At 36.8% G+C, this 25754-nt stretch overlaps 3 protein-coding genes and 1 long non-coding RNA gene across 5 annotated transcripts; 2 read left to right on the top strand and 2 right to left on the bottom strand.

Moving 5' to 3' along the window:
- Nucleotides 1-2248: 2248 nt before the first annotated feature.
- LOC136232198 (histone H3.2-like) lies at nucleotides 2249-2928 on the bottom strand. Its single transcript, XM_066021243.1, has one exon. It carries the CDS (start codon nucleotides 2850-2852, stop codon nucleotides 2442-2444), a length of 411 nt encoding a protein of 136 aa, XP_065877315.1. The 5' UTR covers nucleotides 2853-2928; the 3' UTR covers nucleotides 2249-2441.
- Nucleotides 2929-10672: 7744 nt separating this feature from the next.
- Nucleotides 10673-11669, top strand: LOC136232196 (small ribosomal subunit protein uS7cz/uS7cy). Its single transcript, XM_066021241.1, has one exon. The coding sequence runs from the start codon at nucleotides 10965-10967 to the stop codon at nucleotides 11430-11432; it is 468 nt and encodes a 155-aa protein (XP_065877313.1). The 5' UTR covers nucleotides 10673-10964; the 3' UTR covers nucleotides 11433-11669.
- A 4031-nt stretch (nucleotides 11670-15700) lies between these two features.
- LOC136232197 (histone H3.2-like) lies at nucleotides 15701-16399 on the bottom strand. The gene has a single exon (XM_066021242.1). It carries the CDS (start codon nucleotides 16320-16322, stop codon nucleotides 15912-15914), a length of 411 nt encoding a protein of 136 aa, XP_065877314.1. The 5' UTR covers nucleotides 16323-16399; the 3' UTR covers nucleotides 15701-15911.
- Nucleotides 16400-22240: 5841 nt separating this feature from the next.
- On the top strand, nucleotides 22241-25532 carry LOC136234255 (uncharacterized). Of its 2 annotated transcripts, none has more exons than XR_010691163.1 (4): nucleotides 22241-22305; nucleotides 22913-23061; nucleotides 23506-23601; nucleotides 25429-25532. It is a non-coding gene; the product is annotated as an uncharacterized lncRNA (long non-coding RNA). The 2 variants fall into 2 exon arrangements; XR_010691162.1 differs by lacking the exon at nucleotides 25429-25532 and adding an exon at nucleotides 24600-25226.
- The last annotated feature ends 222 nt before the right edge of the window (nucleotides 25533-25754 follow it).

Below are 25754 nucleotides of genomic sequence, written 5' to 3'. Positions count from 1 at the left end.
TGAAGAAAGTCTCTTCGGGAGCTGCCTAGGTGGACACGTGGACCAATAATCATTCTGGATTCCAAATGCACACTCCTTAATTCTTATTTAGCATGGGACGGAAATATAAGATTCGAAGCCCAATCAAACGTTGCCAAATGTGTCGAGGTACACAAGCTTTATGCCTATAAATAGTTTGGAACTCTCTTACCCAACTGCTTTCAAGTTAGCTTTATACTTCCTCAAGTAATTGTCTAACTTAAGTATCAGAGAGAGTTTGCCGGACTTCGGTCCCTTTTCTGACGGTTGTTATCATTTCAGGTCATCAGAGACAGTTAAAGAGTATATTTCAGAAAGAAAGACATCAGCATGTATGAATTTTAAAAGACAACACAATCGTTCTTAACCACGTGAGTCAACAGATGGTATTCGAACAAATAAAAGTTCTTTGTTGTTTTGAGGCAACCAGATACGTAACCGCTATACTATTTTGCCTTGTGGGCATTACGAGTTTTGCTTTAGTATTTTTTTTATGATTATTGTTGTGAATTGTTGTACACGTACATTATGTGTAATCTAGTACCAACTTTCACATTATGGATAAGGAGGTATTCCTTTGTTTTCACTTTGGGAAGTATAAATTTAAAAATATATGATGTGACTATGACTATAGAGGTCATGGGTTCGAATCACATCCGGGTTTGATGAGGATTTTTCTTTTTTCTTTAATGTAAGCGCATTATGCGCAAATTTTTTTTTTTAAAAAAAAATGTGACTATAATAATCAGCATTTTGAGCATTGTGAGCAAACACAGACAAGAAGTAGAGATTGTGAGCGAACCCTCGAAACCTCTTTCTGCTTATCTATTCATTTAGTGTGTTGAGTTGCTTTCTTACCTTATTACTAAAGCTGAAGTTCTCTGATCGTACGATTTGTTAGGGTGCTCTGAGTGTTTTTTTTTTTTTTTTTTTTGCAGACAATAATTTCTTATCTTTTAGTGTTGCTAAGGAGGAAAGTAGGAGAATCTCTAATATCTTTTGGCTTAGGTATCTACACGGATCGGGTTGTCAATCTTAATACATCATAAAGTTTCTTAAACTCTTATGTTAAAGTTTCTATTGTTCTATTTTGGCCATTCATTCCCCACTAGATACTAGTGGTTATTTCGGGTTTCCTTGGCTGATAGGTTGATCTGAAAAAGTCGATTTTTGGTTTTCACAAAGGGCGATTGACTAAAAGGTTCAGTAGCTAGACTTTTAGGTTTCTATCTATACTCTTAGGTTTCTATTTATTTAAAGGAAACTGAAGTTTGTAGCCAATAGATCGATATTGAATTTGGAATTCATTCCTGAAACAATGTGTTTATTAATAATTGAGAACAAATACAGGGATTAATGCATTCAATTTTCATAACTCTTTACTTAACCACAATTTTGAGAGAGACAGTTTCTTACAGCTGAACGATGAATCTCCAGTATCAAAAACTACTGCAGTCCCCAGTAAACATTTACTAATTCATGTTCCAGGCAACTTTAGAACAATCTGAAGCATGAAGTGAACACAATGAGAAACCATGAAAATGGTTTGTAAAGGATGTTCTTTACATGAATGTGCTTGATGAGTACATTGTCCCTTAGAGGTTCATTTTTCTCATGGCTGTGGTGTTCTTCAATTTCTAGGCCAATGCACTTAAGAAATCAGGCACAAATCACACTGGATTAAGCTTCACTACAATTGATTTCTCCTTCTTGCAGATTCCACAATCACACTGCAAAAGCTTTGCCACTAACAAGTCCTATAAAGGCATTATGTGCTTTTGATGACAATTACAGGTTCAAAAAATCAGCAGTCGCTTCAACAGCTGCCCAACTATATACCTCAACATTAATGAACATCTGATATTTGAGATAAAAAGAATAGCCCCAAGTATATACCTCAGCATTAATGAACGTCTGATTTTGGATCTGAACAACAAACTCTTATAAATCAATTAAAAAACCTCATAGATCTTGAACTTCTTCATCTATGAACAAATACCCGAATTTTCATATATTTCATCCATAACAACGGATAACATCAAAAGAACATAAAATTTCAAACGTTTCCAGTTTACTTGTATATAATCAGTGTAAATGTATGGTTAAATTTCATTTTCAAAAACAATTAATTTTCTAAAGAGAAACAACAAAACAGACAACAGAAAAGTATGAAGAAAGGTTAAATCCAAGCCAAAGTAAAACGATACATAATGCACAAAGAAACTGCCAATTGAACAAACTATTCAATTTCATAGACTCCAATTAAGTAATTTAGAAATAAACAACCAGGTTGATTCAACTCACAGCACTAGTTCATCCTGCTAATAACCTATTGTGTTTTAATCTACGATCGAAAAAACTAAGACGAATAAGATATAATACTAGTCAGAATCAACAAACAAGGCTACTCGTTTCGACTATACTCAAGCGCGCTCGCCTCTGATCCTTCTCGCCAACTGCATATCTTTCGGCATGATTGTTACTCTCTTGGCATGAATGGCACACAGATTTGTGTCTTCAAAGAGTCCAACGAGATATGCCTCTGCAGCTTCTTGGAGAGCAGCAACGGCGGAGCTCTGGAACCTCAGATCAGTCTTGAAATCTTGGGCGATCTCTCGGACGAGGCGCTGGAAGGGCAGCTTTCTGATCAGCATCTCTGTACTTTTCTGGTACTTGCGGATTTCACGAAGAGCAACAGTTCCGGGACGAAACCTGTGAGGCTTCTTAACACCTCCTGTTGCCGGAGCGGATTTCCTGGCTGCTTTCGTCGCGAGCTGCTTCCTCGGTGCCTTTCCACCGGTTGATTTGCGAGCAGTTTGCTTAGTTCGAGCCATTGCAAAAGAATTAGGGTTACGAAATTTGAAAATGAGGAGTTATGATAGCTTTGGGTTGATGGTGCGTTACTTGCAGATGAAATGGTTTGTTTTATAGGGAAGAGAGGATAGATCGTAGCCATTGGTTAGTAAGGATTTTATCTACGGTGGATAGCGAGTAGGACGCGGATTGATGACGTGGTGGGGTATGAAAGCAGGGAGGTGGAGATAATTAATCCTGACCGTTTCTTTGCTATGATCTACGGCCAATGTTGAATTTCATAAATAGATGGAGATCGATGACGTGGTGAATTGCGTTTGAATTGGAATCATTTATGAGCGGGAAAACTGTAATCACACTAAAGAAAAACAGAAAGCAGTCAATGGAAATAGGAGGAGGAATTCTACAATGGGGCAATCTTACAATTTCTAATGTCTAATTAATTACTAAAAAAACACTCAATTTTAATATTATTATTTTGTAACCAAAAGAATTCAATATGATTTTCACCAATAAATAATAGGACAATTAATTTATTGTTGTTATATTTTGACAAAACACATTGTTTAGTCCTTATATTTTTAAAAACACACGGTAAAGTTTCTAACGTTTTTTTCGGTGAACAGTTTAATCCATAACGTTTTTCTCGGTGAACTGTTTAGTCCCTGCCGTTAGACTCTCATGAAGATTATGTTAGTCAATTTGGATTTGCGTTCTTTTTTTTCTTTTTTTTTCTTTCTTTAAACTCTAATTCATCTGAAATCAACTTTGAGTTTTCTTCTTCTTGATTTTCTTCTTAATCATTCAAATTCGTAAGCATTGGGTCTGTTTTTTTTCTTGTTCTCCATACAAATAACTTCTTCTTCTAAATTGGATTTCCTCTTCTGAAGTTTGAAAGTAAATAGTAAAGGGTAATTTAGTCATTTCCAAAGTCATAAACGGTAAAAAAAATCTAACAAACAAACGGAATGACTAAACAGTTCACTGAGAAAAAGGTTAGGAACCTTACCATGTGTTTTTGAAAATACAGAGACTAAACAATGTGTTTTGTCAAAATATACAGACTAATAAATTAATTACCCTAAATAATATATTATTCAGTCCGTTTTTAAAGGATATAGTGTAAAACTAGCCGTAAACCCAGATTTTTTTTAATAAATATATATAGTGTATATTATTTGTTAATGTATATAATAATTTGAAATAGCAATTAAAACTACTTTTACTTAAAACGGAAGTAATTTAATTAAACTATAAGATTGATTTACTCAAATTTTATAAAAAAAATAATTATCTAAAATTATATTTTGAGTGTACAATATGAAAAAAATATATAATCCAATATGTGTAAGCCATTACTTTCAAACAAAGAATGCTAAGTATCTACATGAATAACATGTTCAATCACTTTTCAAAAAATTTATTCACTTTACTTGTACCATGAAAAATTTATAATATTTTATATTCTCGTGCAATGTATAGGCATAAAGTTAAAAAAACAAACTAAAAACATCTCTAGTTAGAGTGGCGGAACCAGGACCCCGGATGATCCGGAGCTCAATAAAAAAAAATTCAAAACGTAAAAAAAAAAATCGAAATTAACTGTGCAGTTGATGGTAAATTTTCAAAGTCCAGTCCGTTAGGGCTCTGCAAAAAAATTTTAGCCTCCAACGCACTAAAACTGTAAAAATGTTATCATTTTTTTAAAAAAAAAACTAGCATTAAACTAATCGAAAATTAAACATGTTTACTTTTTTTGAATGGTAAAGACATAATAAAAATGAATTCAAAAGTGTTATGAAAATAAAAATAAAAATAAAGAGTCCATTTAAATTAATTTTTTTTTTTTGGTAGAAAAGGAAAAGAAAAACGAAAAACAACAAACTACCCAGGAATTAGCCTAGGTAAGCTAACCCCAATCCTATCTTCTAAGAGAAGATGAGAGATGAAACTAGGGGAAACAGGAAGGGTAGTAACGCCTAACGTCCCTTCATGGCCCGCCGCCGCCAAGCGATCAGCAACACGATTCTGCTCTCTAAAAATGTGTCTGAACTCTACGAACTCAAAGGAGGAGCAAAGCCTTATAATAGCTTTGATGAGGTTGCGACTGTTAAGACCCATAGAATGATTCTCAGAAATCATTTTGATTGCTTCCAAATTATCAGACTCCACAGAGAGCCTCTTAACACCCAGCCTTTTAGCAAGATTGATTCCAGTAAGAATAGCCCAGAGCTCCGCAGAAAAGGAAGAACCCAACCCTAAATTCTGGGAGAACCCAGAAAGCCAGACGCCCCCTACATCTCTAAGCACACCTCCAGCCGCAATCTTACCGTTACTGAGGCAGGAACCATCAGTATTCAGCTTCACAACCCCCTCTCTTGTCCTGCTCCATCCCACGAGATGGACATCACAACACTGAGAGGCTCTGGCAAGGGACTCTCCTTTGAAACTATCGATAATAGAGAAAAGTTTTTTCGAGAAGAAATCAGCTAAGTTTGTCATAAAAACAGTTTTATCTCCAAAAATCTCCTCGTTTCTCCATTTCCAAACTTGGTGACAGATAATAGCAAAGAAAATGTCACCATGCTCCATGTATGGAAGCAACTTTCCTCTAACACCATCAGAGAACCAGTCGACCTCAGAATGTGCCATGAAGGAAGAGAAAATATGGTGTGGGAGAATTTTCCTCCAAACCTCTTTACTATTAGAGCAATCTCTAAGAGCATGGCACAAAGTCTCAACATGGCCTCTGCATCTACTGCAAGCTCCAGAATCAGCCAAGTGCCTTCTGTGCCTATCCGAATTAGTAAGAAGCCTGTCCTTAACGCCCAGCCACAGGAAACTCCTAATACGGAAAGGAACTTTAAGGGTCCAAATCGACTTCCACACATCCGAGGGAGGATCAGATCTAAAGAGAGAGAAAGCTTCAAAGGCCGATTTGCAAGAATAAACTCCATTGTTAGTCAGCGCCCAACAGTGCCTATCCAAGTCTTCCTCTTGATTACTCACCTTCACTCCCCGCATTCTAAGGAGAGTCTCAAGGCTAAAGAAAGTATCAAACTTTGACCAGATCCAGTCCCCTTCCGAGTCAACCATATCGGCAATCCTCCAGTTGCGTATATCACTAGGCGGGGGGGAAGAACACACCTCAATTAACGGTTTATCCCCAATCCAGTTATCAAACCAGAAACTAATGGACTTACCATTCCCCACCTCCAGGCCAACTCCCAAGCAGAACTCATCAAACACAGCACTAAGTCCTTTCCAGAGGAAGGAACAATTAGCAACTCTCTCTTTCGGGCCCCCGAAGATTTTGTCTTTCCGATACTTACCACAAAGGAGGCGAACCCAAAGAGAGGAAGGGTTTTGCCACATACGCCAAAGGAGTTTCATTAATAAAACTTTATTATTGTCCTTTGCTTTCCTAATACCCAGACCCCCAGAATCTTTAGGCTGGCAAACCTCACTCCAAGGGACAAGATGGATCTTCCTGCCCTCCGCAGCTTCCCCCCACAGGAACCTACGGTTAATCTTGTCAAGATCATTAAGCACAGGATCCGGAAGCTTACAAGCCTGCATGATGTGATTGGGAGCAGCACAATTAACAGATTGAATTAACGTGAGGCGGCCAGCGAGAGACAGAGTCTTGGCTTTCCAAATGGCACACTTCGAATTAGCTTTATCCAAAGTCTCTTTGAAGGAGCCTTTAGACACACGCTCACTATGGAGGGGAACGCCCAGATACTTCCCAAGAGAATCAGTAAGAGGAATACCTGAGAGATCACTTAATCTCTTACAGACTCTCTGATTCATATTCTTAGAGCACATCATCCTAGATTTCTGGATATTAAGCTTCTGCCCAGAGGCCGAACAAAAACAATCCAGAATATCCATAATGACTCTCAACTGCTCCTCATTACCCTCAAGAAAGATAAGGACATCATCTGCAAAGAATAAGTGAGTCACCTGGGGACAGAAGCTGTTGATCGCCACAGGGTGGAAACTCCCATTATCAATCGCATCCTGAATCAGGTGAGAGAGCCTCTCCATAGCAATAACAAAAAGGAAAGGGCTCATAGGATCCCCCTGACGGATTCCTCTGCCCGGGGAAAATTCCTCCGACATATCCCCATTGACCATAACTTGAAACACAGGAGAAGAAATACATACCTTAATTAAACTTCTCCAACTGTCCGGGATTCTAGCTCTCTCAAGGCTCTCCATCAAGAAATCCCAATTAATTCGATCATAGGCCTTCTCTAAATCCAGCTTCAGAGCCACAATGCCTTTCCTCCCCTTCCTAATCTTCATCGTGTGGACCATCTCTTGGGCGATCACCACATTATCCATCATTTGTCTACCAGGCACAAAGCTACCCTGATTCTGACAAATGATCGCAGGAAGAATGCCACGGATTCTATTAGCCACAATCTTTGTAACAGTTTTGTAAAGAACATTACAAAGACTGATAGGTCTCATATGCAAAAAGGAAGAAGGCTTATCAATCTTAGGAATCAGAACCAGGAGGGTTCTATTAACCAGCTCAATATCCTTCGAACCACTGAACACCCCCAAGACAAAATTATAGATGCCTTCCTTCACTACATCCCAATGCTTATGGTAAAAGCCCGCCGGAAGACCATCAATCCCAGGAGCTTTAGAAGCCCCAATGCTGAAGATAGCTTGGTCAATCTCTTTTCGGGAAATAGGTTGAAAGGCCTCCTGACTACAATCCTCACTGATTAAAGGAAATGTAGCAATAGAGTGAGCCCTCTCCAAAAGAACAGGTTCCTCTTTGAACAGCTCTCTGTAGAAATCCAGGGCTAAGTTCCGAATAACCTCATCTTCATAAACCCAATCACCATTAGAATCCTTAATGGCCTCAATTCTATTTCTCTGCCTTCTGATCAGGGTAGAGAGATGGAAGTATTTGGTATTACGATCCCCATCTCTAATCCAGGACTTCCGAGACTTCTGGAACCAAAGGAACTCCTCCTGCCTAAGCACAGCCTCCAGCTCCTTCTGAAGGGTTCTGAGGAGGCCCTCAAGGCTATGATCAAACCTCCCCTCCAACCTGCGTTGAATGCCCTCCATCCTCTTTAATAACTTGTTCTTCCTTCTGATAATATGCCCAAACACATTCCTATTCCACCCCTGCACCTTATTCCTGAACCCTTCAGCAGCTTGCAGTACATACGAATGAGGTCTCCAACTCTCATGAACGAACTCTTTAAACTTAGGATGGGACTCCCAAGCCAACTGATACCGGAACGGTCTCTTACCCCTAGGGTGCTTACCTCTCAAAAGTCTAAACAAAATAGGACAATGATCCGAATGACGGAACGGGAGGTTCAACACAGAGCACTCGGGGAAGGAAGTTAGAGCTAAAACATTAGCGTAGACTTTGTCCAATCGAACAAAAGTATTATTACGCTTCCAAGTGAATTTATGACCAGAAGCCCCCAGATCGGAAAGCCCACATAAATCCATACTATTCTTGTGATGCAGACAGCGATTAACATAATGATTGGATCCCCCTCTCTGATCACTCATAAAGGCGATATCATTGAAGTCACCCGCCACAAACCAGGGCTCCGAAATGCTGACACTCATAGAATAGAGAACCTCCCAGAGCCGTTTTCGATTAGACAAGATAGGGTCAGCATACACAAGGGTAATAAAAAAGGAAGTATTGCCGGAAATACTCACTTTACAATGAATGAACTGCTTATCCATGCTAAGAATATCAAAATGAATCCGATCTGGCCTCCAAAAAAGCCAAATCCCCCCAGCCCGGCCAGTTGCCTCCGATCTAACACAGTGCCAGTTCTTAAACTTCTTAACCACCTCATCTGCTTTCTCACCACTAATCTTAGTTTCCAAAAGAGCAAAACAAGATGGATTAAACTGCTTAATAAGATCATTAATATGGATACGGGTAGCCTTGCTAGCCGCACCCCTAACATTCCAAAATAACAAATCCATAGAAAGGAGGACAACTGACCACACCCCTACCCTAAGCTAGGTATTTACTAGGGGCTCCTGAGAGCCTTACCGAGGTACCCCCGGGCCCCCTCTTATCTGGAAACGCCAAAGTGTTAAGGCCACTTTTTTGTTTTCCTTTAAGCTTTTTCATATTAGTTTTGTTAACTCCCATAGATTTCCCAATCCCAGGATCAATACCAGGAACAGGAATACTAACCTCATTTGAATTCTTCATCCTTCTAGCTGCAAGGGTCAGGGTCCCCCCCTGGGCTTCATCCTTAGAGACAAAAAGTGGGTTCACAGATTCAACCACCTTCTCGACTGGATCTACAGACTCTAATCCTGGAATACTCTCATCCATATGATTCTCATCTTGGTCTGACTCTTGAACTTCCTCAATCATCAGGGCCCCAAATCTGGACCCAGGCAAGGCTACTGAAGAAACCCCAGCCTCCTTTCTAGCTTTGAGGACAGGCTTCTCCTTGACATTTGGAATAACAGTAGCTTTAGGAGAAAGGGACTTAGAATTTGTGTTGATATCAGGAGGACGATTGTGAACCACTGTAGGTTGATTCCTACGTCTAGCGGGCCTCTTTGCCACCATCCAGGGACCAAAGTTCCCTTCATACCCCTGGTTCCCTCCAGTAATCCGCACACTACTCTCAACCCTCTCTATAACAACCCTCTCCCTTTTAGGGCAACCCTCCTGAGAATGACCATACATGCCACAATCATAACAGATGTTATGTAAACCTTCATACTCAATAAAGAACACTTTATCCTGAACACAGAACTTAGAAAGTAAAGGTTTAGCCAGATCAACATCTATACATACCCTAGCAAACTTACCCCTAATGGCCCCAATTGTAGTCTTGTCCACATGGTGGACCTTACCAACCAAACCTCCTATTTTACTCAGAAAGTTTTCACTGTAGTACTCAATGGGAAGGCCCGGGAATCTTACCCAAGTCAAGATCCTGTTAACCGAACAGTCGTGAGGATTAAAATTAGGAACCCAAGGCCTTAAGGCCAAAACATGATTGGAAATGATATATGGGCCTCCCTTGATAACCGAATTATAATCCTCAACCCTAGTAAATTTAATGACATAGTAGTCATTTTCCAGGTCAGTAATACTGACTTTACCTTTCCTTGCCCACTGCGCTTGTATTCTTTGGGCAAAATAGTTAAAACTAATTCGCTTACCCAGGACAGTAACAATCAAAGACACCTTCCACTTCTCTCTAAGCTCACGCTTCTCTGCAGCGGAAAGTCTAATGACCGGACAGAGAGGATCCTCCTGGCCATTATCTTCCTCATCAGAATCCGAGAACATATCATCAGAATCTCCCACCATTAAAACTTCCTCTAAAACCGGCTCTTCCTCAGCCACCCCCATGACCGTGTCCTTCCAAGAGTTTTTACCAATCTCGCTCATCTGAACCCTAGGTCTGGGGGAGACCGTCTTCCCATGAGCTACTCCTACAACACCCACCCTTCCCGAATTATTAGAAACATCCAGACCCGAGGCAGCCTGCCTCCCCGTCGTAGCCCCTGCCTGCCCCTCACAGCCCGGAGAAGAGGATCCCACGCAAGGCACTGCGCCGACAGCCCCAGCCCACTGCCCGACCGAGGAGCCGGCAGCGCCTGGGCAGTGCCCGGCACTATCGGCGCATAGCCCTGCGCCAGGCACCCCCGGCCCCACTTCTCCCCTCGAGATTGGGGGAGCCTTACCCCCGGCATCAGAAAACCCAGCCGCCCGTATCTCCCATTGATCCGCACCCAGCCGCGACAACCTTGTCGAATCTGCCGCCTGTGGATCGCAAAGATCCGTCCCCAGCCGCACGGGAACCCAAGGACTCAATCGTATGGATATGTAAAATACAGGATTTCCAATCCTAGCAGGAAAAGGAGGGAAACGGATACTCAATTTAAAGTGAGTAAACAGAATTCCATACTCGATCTCATAGATACATATAGAATTCTGTGGAAAGCCGTATTCGATGAAAGTCGTATGTACGGCTTGGAGGGAGGTCTTTCATATCTTTCGAGATCCACCCTACAATATGGGGTCAAAAAGCCAAAATAAATGATTTTATTAGCCCTTATAAAAGGAAAACAGATTCTTGAGAACCCCTTGCACGCTCATGTCACGTCGAGGTACTGCAGAAGAGAAAACTGCAAAATCCGATCCAATTTATCGTAATCGATTAGTTAACATGTTGGTTAACCGTATTCTGAAACACGGAAAAAAATCATTGGCTTATCAAATTATCTATCGAGCCATGAAAAAGATTCAACAAAAGACAGAAACAAATCCACTATCTGTTTTACGTCAAGCAATACGTGGAGTAACTCCCGATATAGCAGTAAAAGCAAGACGTGTAGGCGGATCGACTCATCAAGTTCCCATTGAAATAGGATCCACACAAGGAAAAGCACTTGCCATTCGTTGGTTATTAGGGGCATCCCGAAAACGTCCGGGTCGAAATATGGCTTTCAAATTAAGTTCCGAATTAGTGGATGCTGCCAAAGGGAGTGGTGATGCCATACGCAAAAAGGAAGAGACTCATAGAATGGCAGAGGCAAATAGAGCTTTTGCACATTTTCGTTAATCCATGAACAGGATCTATATAGACACATAGACTCATGGAGCCATACATCTCGATCGGAAAAGGATCAATAGAAAAAGAAAGAATCGGAATTGATCGCTATATTTCTCGAAACAAAGGAAGCGAAAGATGAAACATAAATCATGGATCAATTAAGCCCTCTCGGGGACTTGCTTAAGAATAAGAAAGAGGTAAATACCATGAAATAAGGTTTGATCCTATTTATGGGGATTCCGTAAATATTCCATTCAAAAAAAAAAAAAAAGTGTAACATGTTTTTATAATTATTGAAAAATAAAATTAAAATAAATAAAAACTTTTTAAAAAAATGAGGTTAAAGGGGGTTGAACACAGGATCTCTCAAATAAAAGCAAGCATACTTAACCAACTCACCTACATTTATATATTGAAATAATACTACATAGAGTCAATATAATTCTCTCCAAAATATTACGAGACACCATTACTAATTTTTTTTTTCTCAATTCTCAGGCGGCCAGCCGGGGCTCGAGCCTCGGCCAACCCCCCACTGGTTCCGCCCCTGTCTAGTTATATTAATTTATTTATGAAAAACTACTATTATGTTAAAATACTACTATTAAATATATTAAGAATCTATCTATCTATCTATCTATCTATACATATACTAAATCTGTAACTCTGAAAGCTGATGTGTCATCTTTATACTAAAGCATTTAGTCTTTAACTGACGTGTAATTTTCTCTTAGTTTTTTCAAAAATACATTTAAATTTTCGTGTTGACGTTCACATAGGAAGCAATTGCTCCTCTCCCTCCATCTAAATCCATAATAAACTGCTAATCTTTCATCTTCCTCAACTGCTTCTGCTTCTTTTCTATCCATACCTCAACTGCGGATCAAGTTATTTGCGCTTCGATCTCACCATTACCTGCGATTGTTTAATTTGTAAGTCTTTGATTGCCACTTAACTCTAAACCCATAGGAACTAGAGAGCGAGAGCCCTCAATTTTATTGACGTTACATTTTTTTAAATTGATTTGTTTGTCATATTTGTGCATATTTGGACAATTGGAGTTACAAACTTATTGTTTGTTGAGGTAAAGTCCAAATGAACTTCATTTATTTCACATCAATTAATTGATGTTGATTCGTTTTTCGTCTATCCTTTGGCCACTCTATTATTTCTTCTCTTCATTCAAATATGAGTTTTTGATTAAGGTGAGTTTGATTTTCTTTTACGGATTTTTCAGAGTTTGGGTTTTGAGAATTTTCACTATTCATTTATTAGTGTTGGTCAATTAATTCGGGCTGAGAGCTGGTTTTCTAATCTTTCCTTTAATTTGTATTAGGTAGGCTTTTATTCATTAGACGACATTTGGTTCGTGCTTAGTAACTGTTTTTTCGATATTGTCTATATTTTTTTTTTTGGTTTTGATTCTCCGTTTAGTTTTGTTCTCATCTGAATGTTATTCTGAATTCAATGATTTCCAAGTAGCTCTTAAACATTGAAGAGCATCTGGATCTCTTAGACATTTGCTTTATTCTATTTTAATTGTTGTTGTTTGCATTTGGTTTCTTCTATTCCTTTTTAAAAATTGAAGTTGAATGCTTATTTCTTTAGATTACCTTCTCTTTTGAGTGAATCATTATATTAATTGTTTGTACACCGATTAGAACCTTGTGTGTCCCTGATTTGATTAAAATTTGTATGGTCTAATTGCTCTGATATATGTTGTTGCACTTCCAATCACACTTTCTCCTATACTCAACTAAACCTCTTTTTGCAAGCCTTAAAAACTCATCACTTAGTTACTATCTGTACGATGAGATTTGTGTAGAATTGATAACTCATTTGTAATTGTAATGTGATGAGTTAAAAATTACTTTCACTCCTACTATTACCTATTTTACCATTATTTTTAATTTTGCTTAATGTTTTGTTTTCCTGTTGTTAATCTCATTATCATGTGATTTCAATATGGTTGAAGAGACCATAGATGTCTGATGTTGCTACCATTGAAGTTATAATTTTTTTGACTTATTTTATTATTATTATTTTTTTTTAGGGAAAATTGCATTTGCATTAAATAGAGGATAAGTTACATTGGTCTGCCAAACAAATAGCATCGACGCCCATAGGCACATTTTCGATCAAAATTAAAGGTTCATTGAGGAGACGGACACATCGAGCAAGCTCATGCGCAACACAATTTCCTTGCTGATAGACATGTGACAGCAAAACTTCCTCAAACATGCTCATTTCGTATCTCAAATCATCAATAAATAAATAGACCCATCAACAATATTTCCACCAAAACACATTTTCATATTCATAAACCACACCCTTCTGCAACAAAACATTATCAAAAAAACCACCAAAAATTATAATGAATTCCCAGAAAGCAGAAGAACAATTAAAAGCTCAAGTTCATCTATACAATCACATATTCAAGTACATGAATTCCATGTCCCTTAAATGTGCAGTTGAGCTAAACATAGCAGACACAATCCACAACCATGGAAAACCTATAACTCTTCCCTTCAAATCCACCCCACAAAAAGCAACAGCCTCTACCGCCTAATGCGAATCCTAGTCTTTTCCGGCTTCTTTTCCACTGTCAAAATTCCAAATAATCAAGAACAAGATCAAGATCAATCTGAAGCATGAAGTGAACACAATGAGAAAGCATGAAAATTGTTTATAAAGAATGTCCTTACCTGAATGTGCTTGATGAGTACATTGACCCTTAGCGGTTCATTTTTCTCATGGCGGTGGTGTTCTTCAATTTCTAGGCCAATACACTAAAGAAATCAGGCACAAATACCCAGCCAAAGCAAGGGCCATTGTCAATAGCCACTGGATTAAGCTTCACTACAATTGATTTCTCCTTCCTGATAAGCCAAGAATATCCACTAGAGCTGTAATAATTGAAAATAAGACAAACCAAAACATAGGCATCAGCAGATTCCACAATCACTGCAAAAGTTTTTCCATTAGCAAGTTCTATGAAGGCATTATGTGCTTTTGCTGCCCTTAATATAAAGAATGCATTCGATTTTCATAACTCTTTATTTACCCATAATTTTCAGTGAGACATAGTTTCTTAGAGCATCTCCAATGGTATATACTCACAACCACTCAATATACATATCACATCATTCATTTAATAAACTTTATTTTATTAAACTATTTAACTCCAATAGTTAAATTCTATAACCAATCAATCATAAAGGATCCACTAATTAATTAAACCTATCATATTATTTTAATAATATATATATATAAAATCAAAAGTTTTACTCAATATACTAAACTCACTCCAATACTAGAGATTTAATAAAAGAGTATATTGAATAGTTATACTCTACTGGAGATCCTCTAACCATGAATCTCCAATATCAAAAACTACTGCAGTCCTCAGTAAGCATTTACAAATTCATGTTCCAAGAACTTTAGAACAATTTGAAGCATGAAGTGAACACAGTGAGAAAGCATGAAAATAGGTTATAAAAAATGTTCTTTACCTGAATGTGCTTGATGAGTACATTGACCTTTAGAGGTTCATTTTTCTCATGAATCTGGTGTTCTTCAATTTCTAGGCCAATGTGCTTAAGAAATCAGACATAAATACCCAGCCAAAGGAAGGGCCATTGTCAATAGCCACTCGATTAGGCTTCACTACAATTGATTTCTCCTACTTGATAAGCCTGGAATATCAAAACCAGAGCTGTAATAATTGAAAATAAGACAAACCAAAACATAGGCATCAGCAGATTCCTCAATCACACTGCAAAAGCTTTGCCATTAGCAAGTTCTATAAAGGCATTATGTGCCTTTGCTGCCCTTAATTTTGGTCCGCAAACAATTGCAGGTTCAAAAAATCAGCAGTTGCTTCAACAGCTGCCTCCAACCCTTGCTTAACACTCTAAAGGAAACTCTGTTATTTGAGATAAAATAATAGCCCAAGTATATACCTCCACATTAATAAAAATCTGATTTTGGATCTGAACAACAAACTTCTATAAATCAATTAAAAAACCTTCTAGGTCTTGAACTTCTTCATCTACGAATAAACACCCGTATTCATATATCTCATCCATGCCAACAGATAACATCAACACAGCATAAAATTTCAATCGTTTCCAGTTTTCAAAACAAATCAATTTTCTAAAGAACACTAAAAAAAACAGACGGCAGCAAAGTATGCACAAAGGTTGATTCAACTCACAGAGAAACTTCCAATTGAACATCCATGCCAAAGTAAAACGATACATAATGCACAAAGAAACTTCCAATTGAACACACTATTCAATTTCATAGACTGCAATTAAGTAATTGAGAAACAAACAACCAGGTTGATTCAACTCACAGCACTGGCTCATCCAAGATATTAGAATCATCCTACTAATAACCTATTATGTTTCAATCTACGATCGAAAAAACAACACGAATAAGATACTAGTCAGAATCAACAAACAAGGCTACTCATTTCGACTATACTCAAGCGCGCTCGCCTCTGATCCTTCTCGCCAACTGCATATCTTTTGGCATAATTGTGACTCTCTTGGCATGAATGGCACACAGATTTGTGTCTTCAAAGAGTCCAACGAGATAAGCCTCTGCAGCTTCTTGGAGAGCAGCAACGGCGGAGCTCTGGAATCTCAGATCAGTCTTGAAATCTTGCGCGATCTCTCGGACGAGGCGCTGGAAGGGGAGCTTTCTGATCAGCATCTCTGTACTTTTCTGGTACTTGCGGATTTCACGAAGAGCAACAGTTCCGGGACGAAACCTGTGAGGCTTCTTAACACCTCCTGTAGCCGGAGCAGATTTCCTGGCTGCTTTGGTTGCGAGCTGCTTCCTCGGTGCCTTTCCTCCGGTGGATTTGCGGGCGGTTTGCTTAGTTCGAGCCATTGCAGAAGGATTGGGATTACGAGAATTGAAAATGAGGAGTTATGATGGCTTTGGTTAGATGGTGCGTTATTTGCAGATGAAATGGTTTGTTTTATAGGGAAGAGAGGATAGATCATGGCCATTGGTTACTAAGGATTTTATCTACGGTGGATAGCGAATAGGACGCGGATTGATGACGTGGTGGGGTATGAAAGCAGGGAGCTGGAAATAATTAATCCTAACCGTTCCTTTTTGTTATTATCTACGGACAAGGTTGAATTTCATAAATACATGAAGATCGATCACGTGGACAATTGCGTTTGAATTGGAATCATTTGTGAGCGGGAAAACTGTAATCACACTAAAGAAAAACAGAAAGCGGGAGGAATTTGAATTCTACAATGGACAATCTTACAATTTCTAATGTCTAATTAATTACTAAAAAAACACACAATTTCAATATTATTATTACCAGGACGATATCCTCGCATTGCTTCGGGTATTAAAAAAGACAATTTACACTTAGAACAAAATTAAAGAATTATATAGGAATACATTATGTTAAAATTAAGAGACATGATGGGTAAATATAATACTAATTGTGAAAGTTAGGAAGACGGTTTTAAAAGTCGTACTGCTATGAGATGGTGCTTTGGAAACCTTTTTAAACTACAAATTTAACTCAATATGAAGAATATTCAATTCGTAATATGGCCAGAGAGTTGGTAAACTTTAAATTTGAATAATAAATAGAGATAAATTAATCTTTTACCATAGTTGGCCGGGTTAAATTGGACAGCAATCAATCATTTTCATCTCATCGTTAACTCTACACTTATTTTAATCCATTTGATCCAATCAGAACAAATATGATAAAAACAAATCAATATCATTTGTGCTTAAAATCCCTTGTTTATTCGTTATGCTTATTCATTTTTTAACACCAATCTTTGCAGATGAACCGTGATTCCTCTTGAATAGCAGCAACTGGAACTAATTAATTAGACTGAAACAAATCAATATCATCTGTGGTTAAATCTTTCGTTGGATCGTTATGCTTTTTTTTTTTTTTTGGTAGAAACAGGAAAAGAAGGAAAACACAAACAAAACTAGCCTGGGATCAGCCTGGGAAAGCTAACCTCAATCCTATTCTCTAAGAGGAGAGACGAGAGGTAGATAGGAGGATCAGATAGGGTGGTAACACCTAACAATCCTTCATGCCCAGCAGCCGCCAAGCGATCTGCAATCCGATTTTGTTCTCTGAATATGTGGCTAAACTCAAGGGACTCAAAGGAGGAACCAAGGCTTCTGATAGCTTTAATAAGGTTCTGGCTACTAAGACAAACAGCATGGTTATTAGAGATCATACTAATTGCCTCCTTGTTATCAGACTCCACAGCAAGCCGATTGATGCCCAGATTTCTGGCAAGCTTTATACCAGACAGAATACCCCAAAGCTCCGCGGAAAACGATGAACCCAAACCCAGGTTATGGGTGAATCCAGACAACCAGACACCCCTTGCGTCTCTGAGAACACCCCCGGCCGCGATTCTACCACTGATGAGGCAGGAGCCATCCGTGTTCAACTTCACCATCCCTTCCTTCGGCCTGCACCACCCAACAAGGTGAACCTCTTTATTCTGGGTGGACTTAACAAGGGAGTCCCCTTTGAAGCTCTCAGAAATAGAAAGGAGCTTATTCGAGAAGAACTCGGGTAAATTTTGAATGAACATAGTCTTCCCACCAAAGATCTCCTCGTTTCTCCATTTTCAGAGATGGTGGCAGGCAATAGCAAAGAAAATGTCTCCCTGCTCCATGTTAGCCAGTAACTTACCATTAACCCCATTGGAGAACCAGTCATTCTCAGAGTAGGCAAAGAAGGAAAGGAGAATGTGGTGCGGGAGAATCTTCTGCCAAATTTCCTCACTTCTAAAACAGTCCCTAAGGGCATGGCAAAGGGTCTCAACTTGGCCTCTGCATCTGCTGCAAGCTCCTGAATCCGCCAAATGTCATCTATGTCTATCCGAATTAGTAAGCAACCTGTCCTTAACGCCAAGCCACAGGAAGCTCCTAATACGGAAAGGGATTTTCAGCGCCCAAATGGACTTCCAAGTATCCGAGAGGGGTCGGATCTATCTAAAGTAAAGGCTTCAAAGAACAATTCATCTTTAAAAAACAAATCATCAATACCATATTCAGCTTTCTCCAAATAACTCATGAGCAGTGAAGCCAATCAACTTAAAAAAAAGGTCTAAATACATCACAAGCTCCCTGAACTTGTCCATAATAATAGATTGGCTCCCTGAATTTTGCAAGTGTCTCACCAGCTCATTGAACTTGATTATTCCGTATCACCAACTCCCTCAACTTGTCCATAAAAATAGATTAACTCCATGAACTTTATGAATGTCTCACCAACTCCTTAAACTTGCTTATTCGGTAACAACTAAATATGAGAATCACAATACTAATTCTCAATCCTCATCCATTCGATCTCTCAAACCTGCAACATTAACTCTTATAATAAGTTGAAAGATATGAGAAGAGAAAAAACTATATCTCGAATAAATGAACATGTAATTTTAGAATTTAGATTTAATAGGTTTTCATATTTAAAAGGTGAATCCGCATTCACAAAATGAAGGAAAATCAAAAGGCTTAATACACCATTTGTCCTCTGAACTTGTCCAAAAAGTTTGATCGGCCCTCTGAACTTTCAAAGTGTCACGATAGCCCCTTCAACTTGCATAAAATATTCAGTTAGCCTCATGAATTTACGTAAAATGTAATCAATTGATCACTCAATTGCAAAAAAAGTAAGTTAAATGCGGAAGATGTATTCCACGCATCTTAGAATGTTATTACATAATTAAAAAATAGATTAAAAATGAAATTATTACTTACTCAACTATAAAACTAATATTCTCTAATATTAGAACCGCATATCCCGAACTTATTGTTTTACTTTTTTATAAGAAGTATATAATACATTTTCTGCATTTAACTTATTTTTTTGCAACCGAGTAATCAATTGATTACATTTTGTGCAAGTTCAGGAGATTAACTGAATATTTTATGTAAGCTGACAAAACTATCGGGATACTTTGAAAGTTCAAGGAGCCAATAAAGTTTTTTTTGGACAAATTCAGGTAGGCAAATAATATTTAAGCGAATTCAAAATAATAAACATGGAGAAAAAAATTAAAGCAAGAGAAGAAGGTACCATGAGTTCATGGAACTACGTCGTTTTGACAATATTGGTTTTGTTGTGAATTTTTTGGAATTTGAGGACATAGAATGAGTTTGAATTGAAATTGATTTCAATTTCACTGTTCCTTTTACCCTTCTCCTTTAATTATATAGAATAATTTAACCAAAACAAATTCAATATGATTTTCACCAATAAATAATACTAGATTTCGAAAATTTAAAAAACATTTTTAAACATATATTATAGGTAAAAAAATTGTACTTTTTTTAAGGGATAAGGTACTAAAATAGGTATAAAGTTTTTGGGGAAGTGTCAATTTAGGCTTAACATTCAAAATAGCACCAATATAAACTTAACGTTTACAACATAATATCAATTTAGGCTTAACGTTTACAATATAGCATCAATTTAGGTCTCACGTACAAAATAGTACCAATATAGGCTTAACGTTTATAAAATAATACGAATTTAAGCTTAACGTTTACAAAAATATATACAATTTAAGCTAAATGTCATAATTAAATTAATCATATTATATTCTTTCCCTATTAACTTTATATGTTATCTTTTTATTTATTATAATATAATTAATTAGTATTCTTGCCTATTAAGATCTTATATTTGTTTTTTATCAATGATTGCACGACTACTAAATTTCATTGCTCGTATAATATATGCAAACTAAAAGTAATTGAATATTCACAATATTTCGAACACCGACATGTATCAATATTATTTTAACTAGTGTTATTTGTCAACCTTAATGCTAGCCCATGTTGTTATTTTTTTGGTGAGATTGTAACTTCCTTGCACATTTGTCTACCATTCCTCTTTATCTAAACGATGAATTATAGCAGAATCCCATATGTATTGCAATTTTTGTTTCTAACGAGACCTTTGAACCAATATTTATCAATTGCTATAGTTTTCCTTCTAAACACATTTTTGAAGTTACATTCCAATTGTATATTCTGCAATAATTTTATATGGAGCTTTTCAATCTAGATTGAAACTTTTTCTAGTCATTTTTGAAGTTACAAACCAGATTAGAGACCTGTAGTTTGGCACAGAATTGCAGTTGTGCCACTTTTAAGGCTTGCAGGAATTGAGATATTGAACCTTCATCAAACATCAATAAAAAAAATTTGGAAAATTTTCCACTAGCTAGCCGAAGGTGGCTATTTGTACTCTGTAGAATTTTATAATGCACACCAGGATTAATAGGAGGGTTGTTGTAGAAGCACGTGACATATTAATAAAACTTGTTGTTATTGCTCACTATTAGTTTAATTCTACCCAAGCATATTTATCAAACTCATATTTTGGAACAACAAAACCAAGTTCAACTGTGAAAAAACATTAAAGTTTACAATCAATTCAACTACTTATATTAAATTAAATGAATACGGATAAACTAAATTTGCTAATACTAATGTTAATAATCATCACTTATTTCATTCAAGGTGATAAAAATAATCAACAATGTAAAACTCATCATTAAAAAAAAATCAGATTTAAAGAGCATGTTAGACTAACTTCAAATAAAAAGGAGAAATGTGGTATAGAATCACTTGGTCCTAAATTTTTTGAAGAATCGGACATGCACAAGTATCGGATATCATTCAACATTTAAATAATAAAAAGATATGGCCAAACATTCATCATTTAAACAATATAGATTAACATCTTATACTAGTAGCTTGTAAATTTTAAGATATGGCCAAACATGGAACAAATTAATATCATCCATTACACTTAAATAATAAAAACAATTTTAAAATTTGAAGAACTTTGAGCAACTTATGATAAACAAGGCAAATATCACGTATGAACAACCATCTGATTTTACCGATGCTACAGATGAGTTAAGAGGTCGTTAATTATATTTAATTTTGCTCGCAAATAGCTTATTAGTCGTGTTCAACTTGGTTCATTTCTAAATTGAGCCTAACATGATCAACCTTTTATCGAATCGAACACCGAATTATTCATGAGTGACTCAGCTCATTAAGCATAACTTTTTACAAAAGGAATTGCAGTGTAGAAAATTAAGCATGTTAATTATGGTATCAATTGCAATATCAATTAAGCAGGTTATAAGTAATCATCTTACAACTATCATCAATATTTTACATAAAATGGCAACCTCTTCCTCCATCTATAGTATACTCTAAATCTGTTGACAAATTGCTGATGTGGTACTTTCTCAGAGTATCAATTTGTTGATGTGGCTTTTTCTCAGCTTTTTGTATTTTTTTTACTTTTACTTTATGGTCTCTCCACGTTAACTGCTCCACTCTCCCACTCATCTTTCTTTGCATAAACTGGTGTCTCTTATTTTCTCACGATAATCACCTCCTCTTCCACCCTCGACCATCTTCTTCCTTCCTTCTGCCTATGAAAGTCGTTCTCAAGCAGTGATAAATTGGTTGACAAATGGGCAAATTACAAATAGTGTCTTCATCAATGGTGGTTTAAAAAGGTATATTTCATTTCAAACCCAAATTTTTTCAAGTGAAATCATTCCGCATTAACCTAATTCACTTTCCTTTTCTTTTCAATTTCGTAAATGGGGGTTTCTTCCCATGAATTTTTTCTGTTAATCATTTTTTCCATGATAATTCTGATCGATTTTCTGTTGTTTGTCTTGGGATTCTAACCAGGGATTTGTGTTTTTCTATGGTTTGTCTTGGGATTCTAACCAGGGACTTGTGTTTTTCTGTTGATCAGTTATTACCTTTAACTTGATTTCATCTGTGTGGATGAGTCTCAATAGATTTTTATTTGCAAGAGGTAACTTGATCAACTTTTTCTTTTCTACTGCGTTTTTTATTACATAAATTTTCTTGCTTACAAATTTGTCATTGTGAATCATGTTCTTTTCTAAATTACATCACTAACTAGAAGTGCTTGATCTGAAGCCATATTCCTCTTTTTGTTGTTCTGTTTTGTACTTCATTCCACATCTGAATGCATACTTCAACCTCGCATTAAATGGTGGCAACCAAATTTCTGTTTTAGTGCAGAATAAAATCAGAGTAGCAAGCGTGCATACTGTTGCACATGTTTTTAAGCTAATAATTTCAAAGAGTACAAGAAAATCATAATTTCCTATAAACACTGGATAATGGAAAAATATGGACCATTTTCCATATTTTCAAGCTAAAGGTTATTAGTTGAATATAGCCTTTCGGTAACATAATTGCTAACACACAATACAAACAATGATGAACTATCAAATAAACATGTGGGAACTTATTCCAAAAAGAAATGTCATGATATTATGCAAAGTGCAATGCATAATATTCTAATCTACCTTCTGGTACTTATTATTGTTATAGTATTTTTTATATTTAAATTCTCTTGATTTGCTTAAGATGTTTGTCTTTGGTTTGTGTAGGTATTTGCCTCTTAAAGTAGTATTAAGAGAATTCCAATTTTGGGACAGCACTTAAGCACGAAAATATGGTTCAAATGCATTATTCCTTTGAAAGCCCCCGTGACTTCTATATTCTTGCAAAATTGCTCAGTAATTAAAAGTTCTGAAAGGTATGTTTTAAACCAGTCAATTTGCAATTCCATTATACTTTACAATTTTACTCTATTTTATTTTGTAAGGTTAAAATATTCAGGACATCAAGAGAGCACAAAAGTATTTTAGTTTTTTGTTCGCTGATATTGAGTATTCATGTCTCTGGATTCGACAATTAGAATATCTTTTTTTCTGTCAATGTATGTTTTAGGTGATAATACATGTAGTTCAACGAATTTAATGGAATAAAAGTAAAATGCTTCAAAAAAGATAGACAATAAAAAAAACCCGTGAATGAGGTAATATTGTTTCCTATTTTAGCCTGACTTTTTCAGATTGTACACATATCTTTGTGCCATTGTATGTTTTTAGATGTTTTCAATATGATACTAGCCTTTTTTTCCCCTTTTTCTGAATTGAATTGGTCTGCTTAACGATATTTATATCTTTTTTATATGTAGATGTTTTATATGGGCAATTATAAGATGTTTTTTTACACCATAGTTGCTGAGGCATCATTTCTGCAGTACTGTATTATTGAGACTTACATTAATGAGGTAATGTTGTTTCTTATTTTAGCCTCTTGAATATCACTCTGTTACATAAATACACCTGAATTTATTAGAGTAAGAAAAATAAGATAAAAACCTTTTTGTCGTCACCCTATGGAAATGATTATATAGAAATGGTTTGATGATCAGTTTGACATGCATTTGGGTTCTAATCAAGCCATATAGTTGTTTATATTTATGACTCAATATAAAATATCATTTTTGCCTTTTCTTTTGCTTAAAAATTCTATGATAATTGTTTCTTTTCACATTTACTCGGAAAGATAAATGTGATAGAAGGTACTCTTCTATTAAAATTTCAAAAGCTATATGACATTGAAGTTTATAGGGTGATGTGTGAAATATGAGTAAGTCAATCACAATACAATAGATAAAAATTACTTTATCAATTTGTGGCTTCTGTTCTGTCTTACTTTATCAATTTTTGAATTTGCTAAAGAAAAATACAACTTTCTTATGTTAAAGTATATACTTTATTTGAATTGAATTACTATTATCAACTGATTTTTAATTAATTTTAGATGATGTCATTGTAGAGACATAACAAATCCTTTCAATTCTCTTTAATATTGTATTAATTCAATATGGCTTAATACATACGCAACCCCCTGCACTTGTCCATTTTTTTCATTTTACCCCCTAAACTTAAGGGACAACCTATTGACCCCCTAAACATTCAAAAACCCACCCAATTTACCCCTTCCTGTCCGTTGACCAGAAAAATGGTTGACCCGTACATGACACGCGCTTGACTTTGACCCACGTGGCACTTTTGTCAACAAAAAATACTTGCCATGTCAGCATGTGTGCGGAATTGACGTTTTTGCCCTTATATATATTCCTGAGCTTCCTCACATTTCCATTCCTTCAAACGAAAACCAACAGCTAATTCATCTTTCAATCACACTTTACTGATTTCTATATCCATTAAGATCTTCTAATCTGATTCAATTTACTTCCGATTTTGTTTTTCTTATAAGCAGAAAGAAGGCGATGGAGATAGAAAGGTTGTCGGATTTTGTTTTTCTTATAAGCAGAAAGAAGGCGATGGAGATAGAAAGGTTGCCGCCGGTGCCGAGAAAAAGGATGAGCCGAGGAGATAGAAAGGCAGCGACGGTGGTAATAAGAAACCGGATGAGAAATCCACCGAGAAGAAACCGGAAGCGAAGAAACCAGAGGAGAAAGCCACCGAGAAGAAACCGGAAGCGAAGAAACCAGAGGAGAAAGCGGCCGAGAAGAAACCGGAGGTGAAGAAACGCCGAGAAGAAACCGGAAGCAAAGAAACCAGAGGAGAAAGCGGCCGAGAAGAAACAGGAGGTGAAGAAACGCCGAGAAGAAACCGGAAGCAAAGAAACCAGAGGAGAAAGCGGCCGAGAAGAAACAGGAGGTGAAGAAACGCCGAGAAGAAACCGGATTGTGAATCGAACAAACCAGAGAGAAGAAATGCCGAGAAGAAACCAGAGAGAAGAAACCACCACCAGATAACTTAGCATTCACGCGCGTCTGGCGTGTGAGAACCAGACGTTTGCCAGGTCAGCGACATGTCAGACATGAGGGGGTAAATTGGGTGGGTTTTTGGATATTTAGGGGGTCAATAGGTTGTCCCTTAAGTTTAGGGGGTAAAATGAAAAAAATGGACAAGTTCAGGGGGTTGCGTATGTATTAAGCCATTCAATATCAGTAAGCTAGAGAAAATATCAATTGTTACATTCTGATCTGGATAACTCTTCTTGAAATCACTATGGTGGTTTTTATATAAATTCCATTGTTACATTCTGATTTGGATACATTTTTTCATTTTGGTGGTTATAGATTGAATATTGTCGGGCAAGACTGAAAACTTCAATAAATTAATGGTTGCTGCAGCTGAAGAGAGGGATGTTGATGGTGAAGAATAGAGTTGAAGCGGGGCTGATTGAATGTCACACCCGACCCAAAACGGCATCGGGTATGAAGAGAAAACAATATAATTATCTACGAAATTGACTCATCCAACTCTTAACTCATAAAACTCTCGATTCAATTTTCTAATAGATAAAAATTTATTTGGACTACCTAAAGTTTTATTTAATTATTTGGCATTGACTTGATAATTCTATCAAGCTTCCTACGTATCCCGAATGTCTTTTAAGCTTTAA

The sequence above is a fragment of the Euphorbia lathyris genome, chromosome 6 (assembly GCF_963576675.1).
Source record: "Euphorbia lathyris chromosome 6, ddEupLath1.1, whole genome shotgun sequence".
Taxonomy (NCBI): domain Eukaryota; kingdom Viridiplantae; phylum Streptophyta; class Magnoliopsida; order Malpighiales; family Euphorbiaceae; genus Euphorbia; species Euphorbia lathyris.
The sequence above is the reverse complement of the archived record's forward strand: the minus strand, read 5'-3'. Positions and strand labels throughout refer to the sequence as shown.

What these genes read in the sequence shown, in the direction of transcription:
- LOC136232198 (XM_066021243.1), bottom strand. Translation starts at nt 2,852, where the DNA reads ATGGCTCGAACTAAGCAAACTGCTCGCAAATCAACCGGTGGAAAGGCA.
- LOC136232196 (XM_066021241.1), top strand. Translation starts at nt 10,965, where the DNA reads ATGTCACGTCGAGGTACTGCAGAAGAGAAAACTGCAAAATCCGATCCA.
- LOC136232197 (XM_066021242.1), bottom strand. Translation starts at nt 16,322, where the DNA reads ATGGCTCGAACTAAGCAAACCGCCCGCAAATCCACCGGAGGAAAGGCA.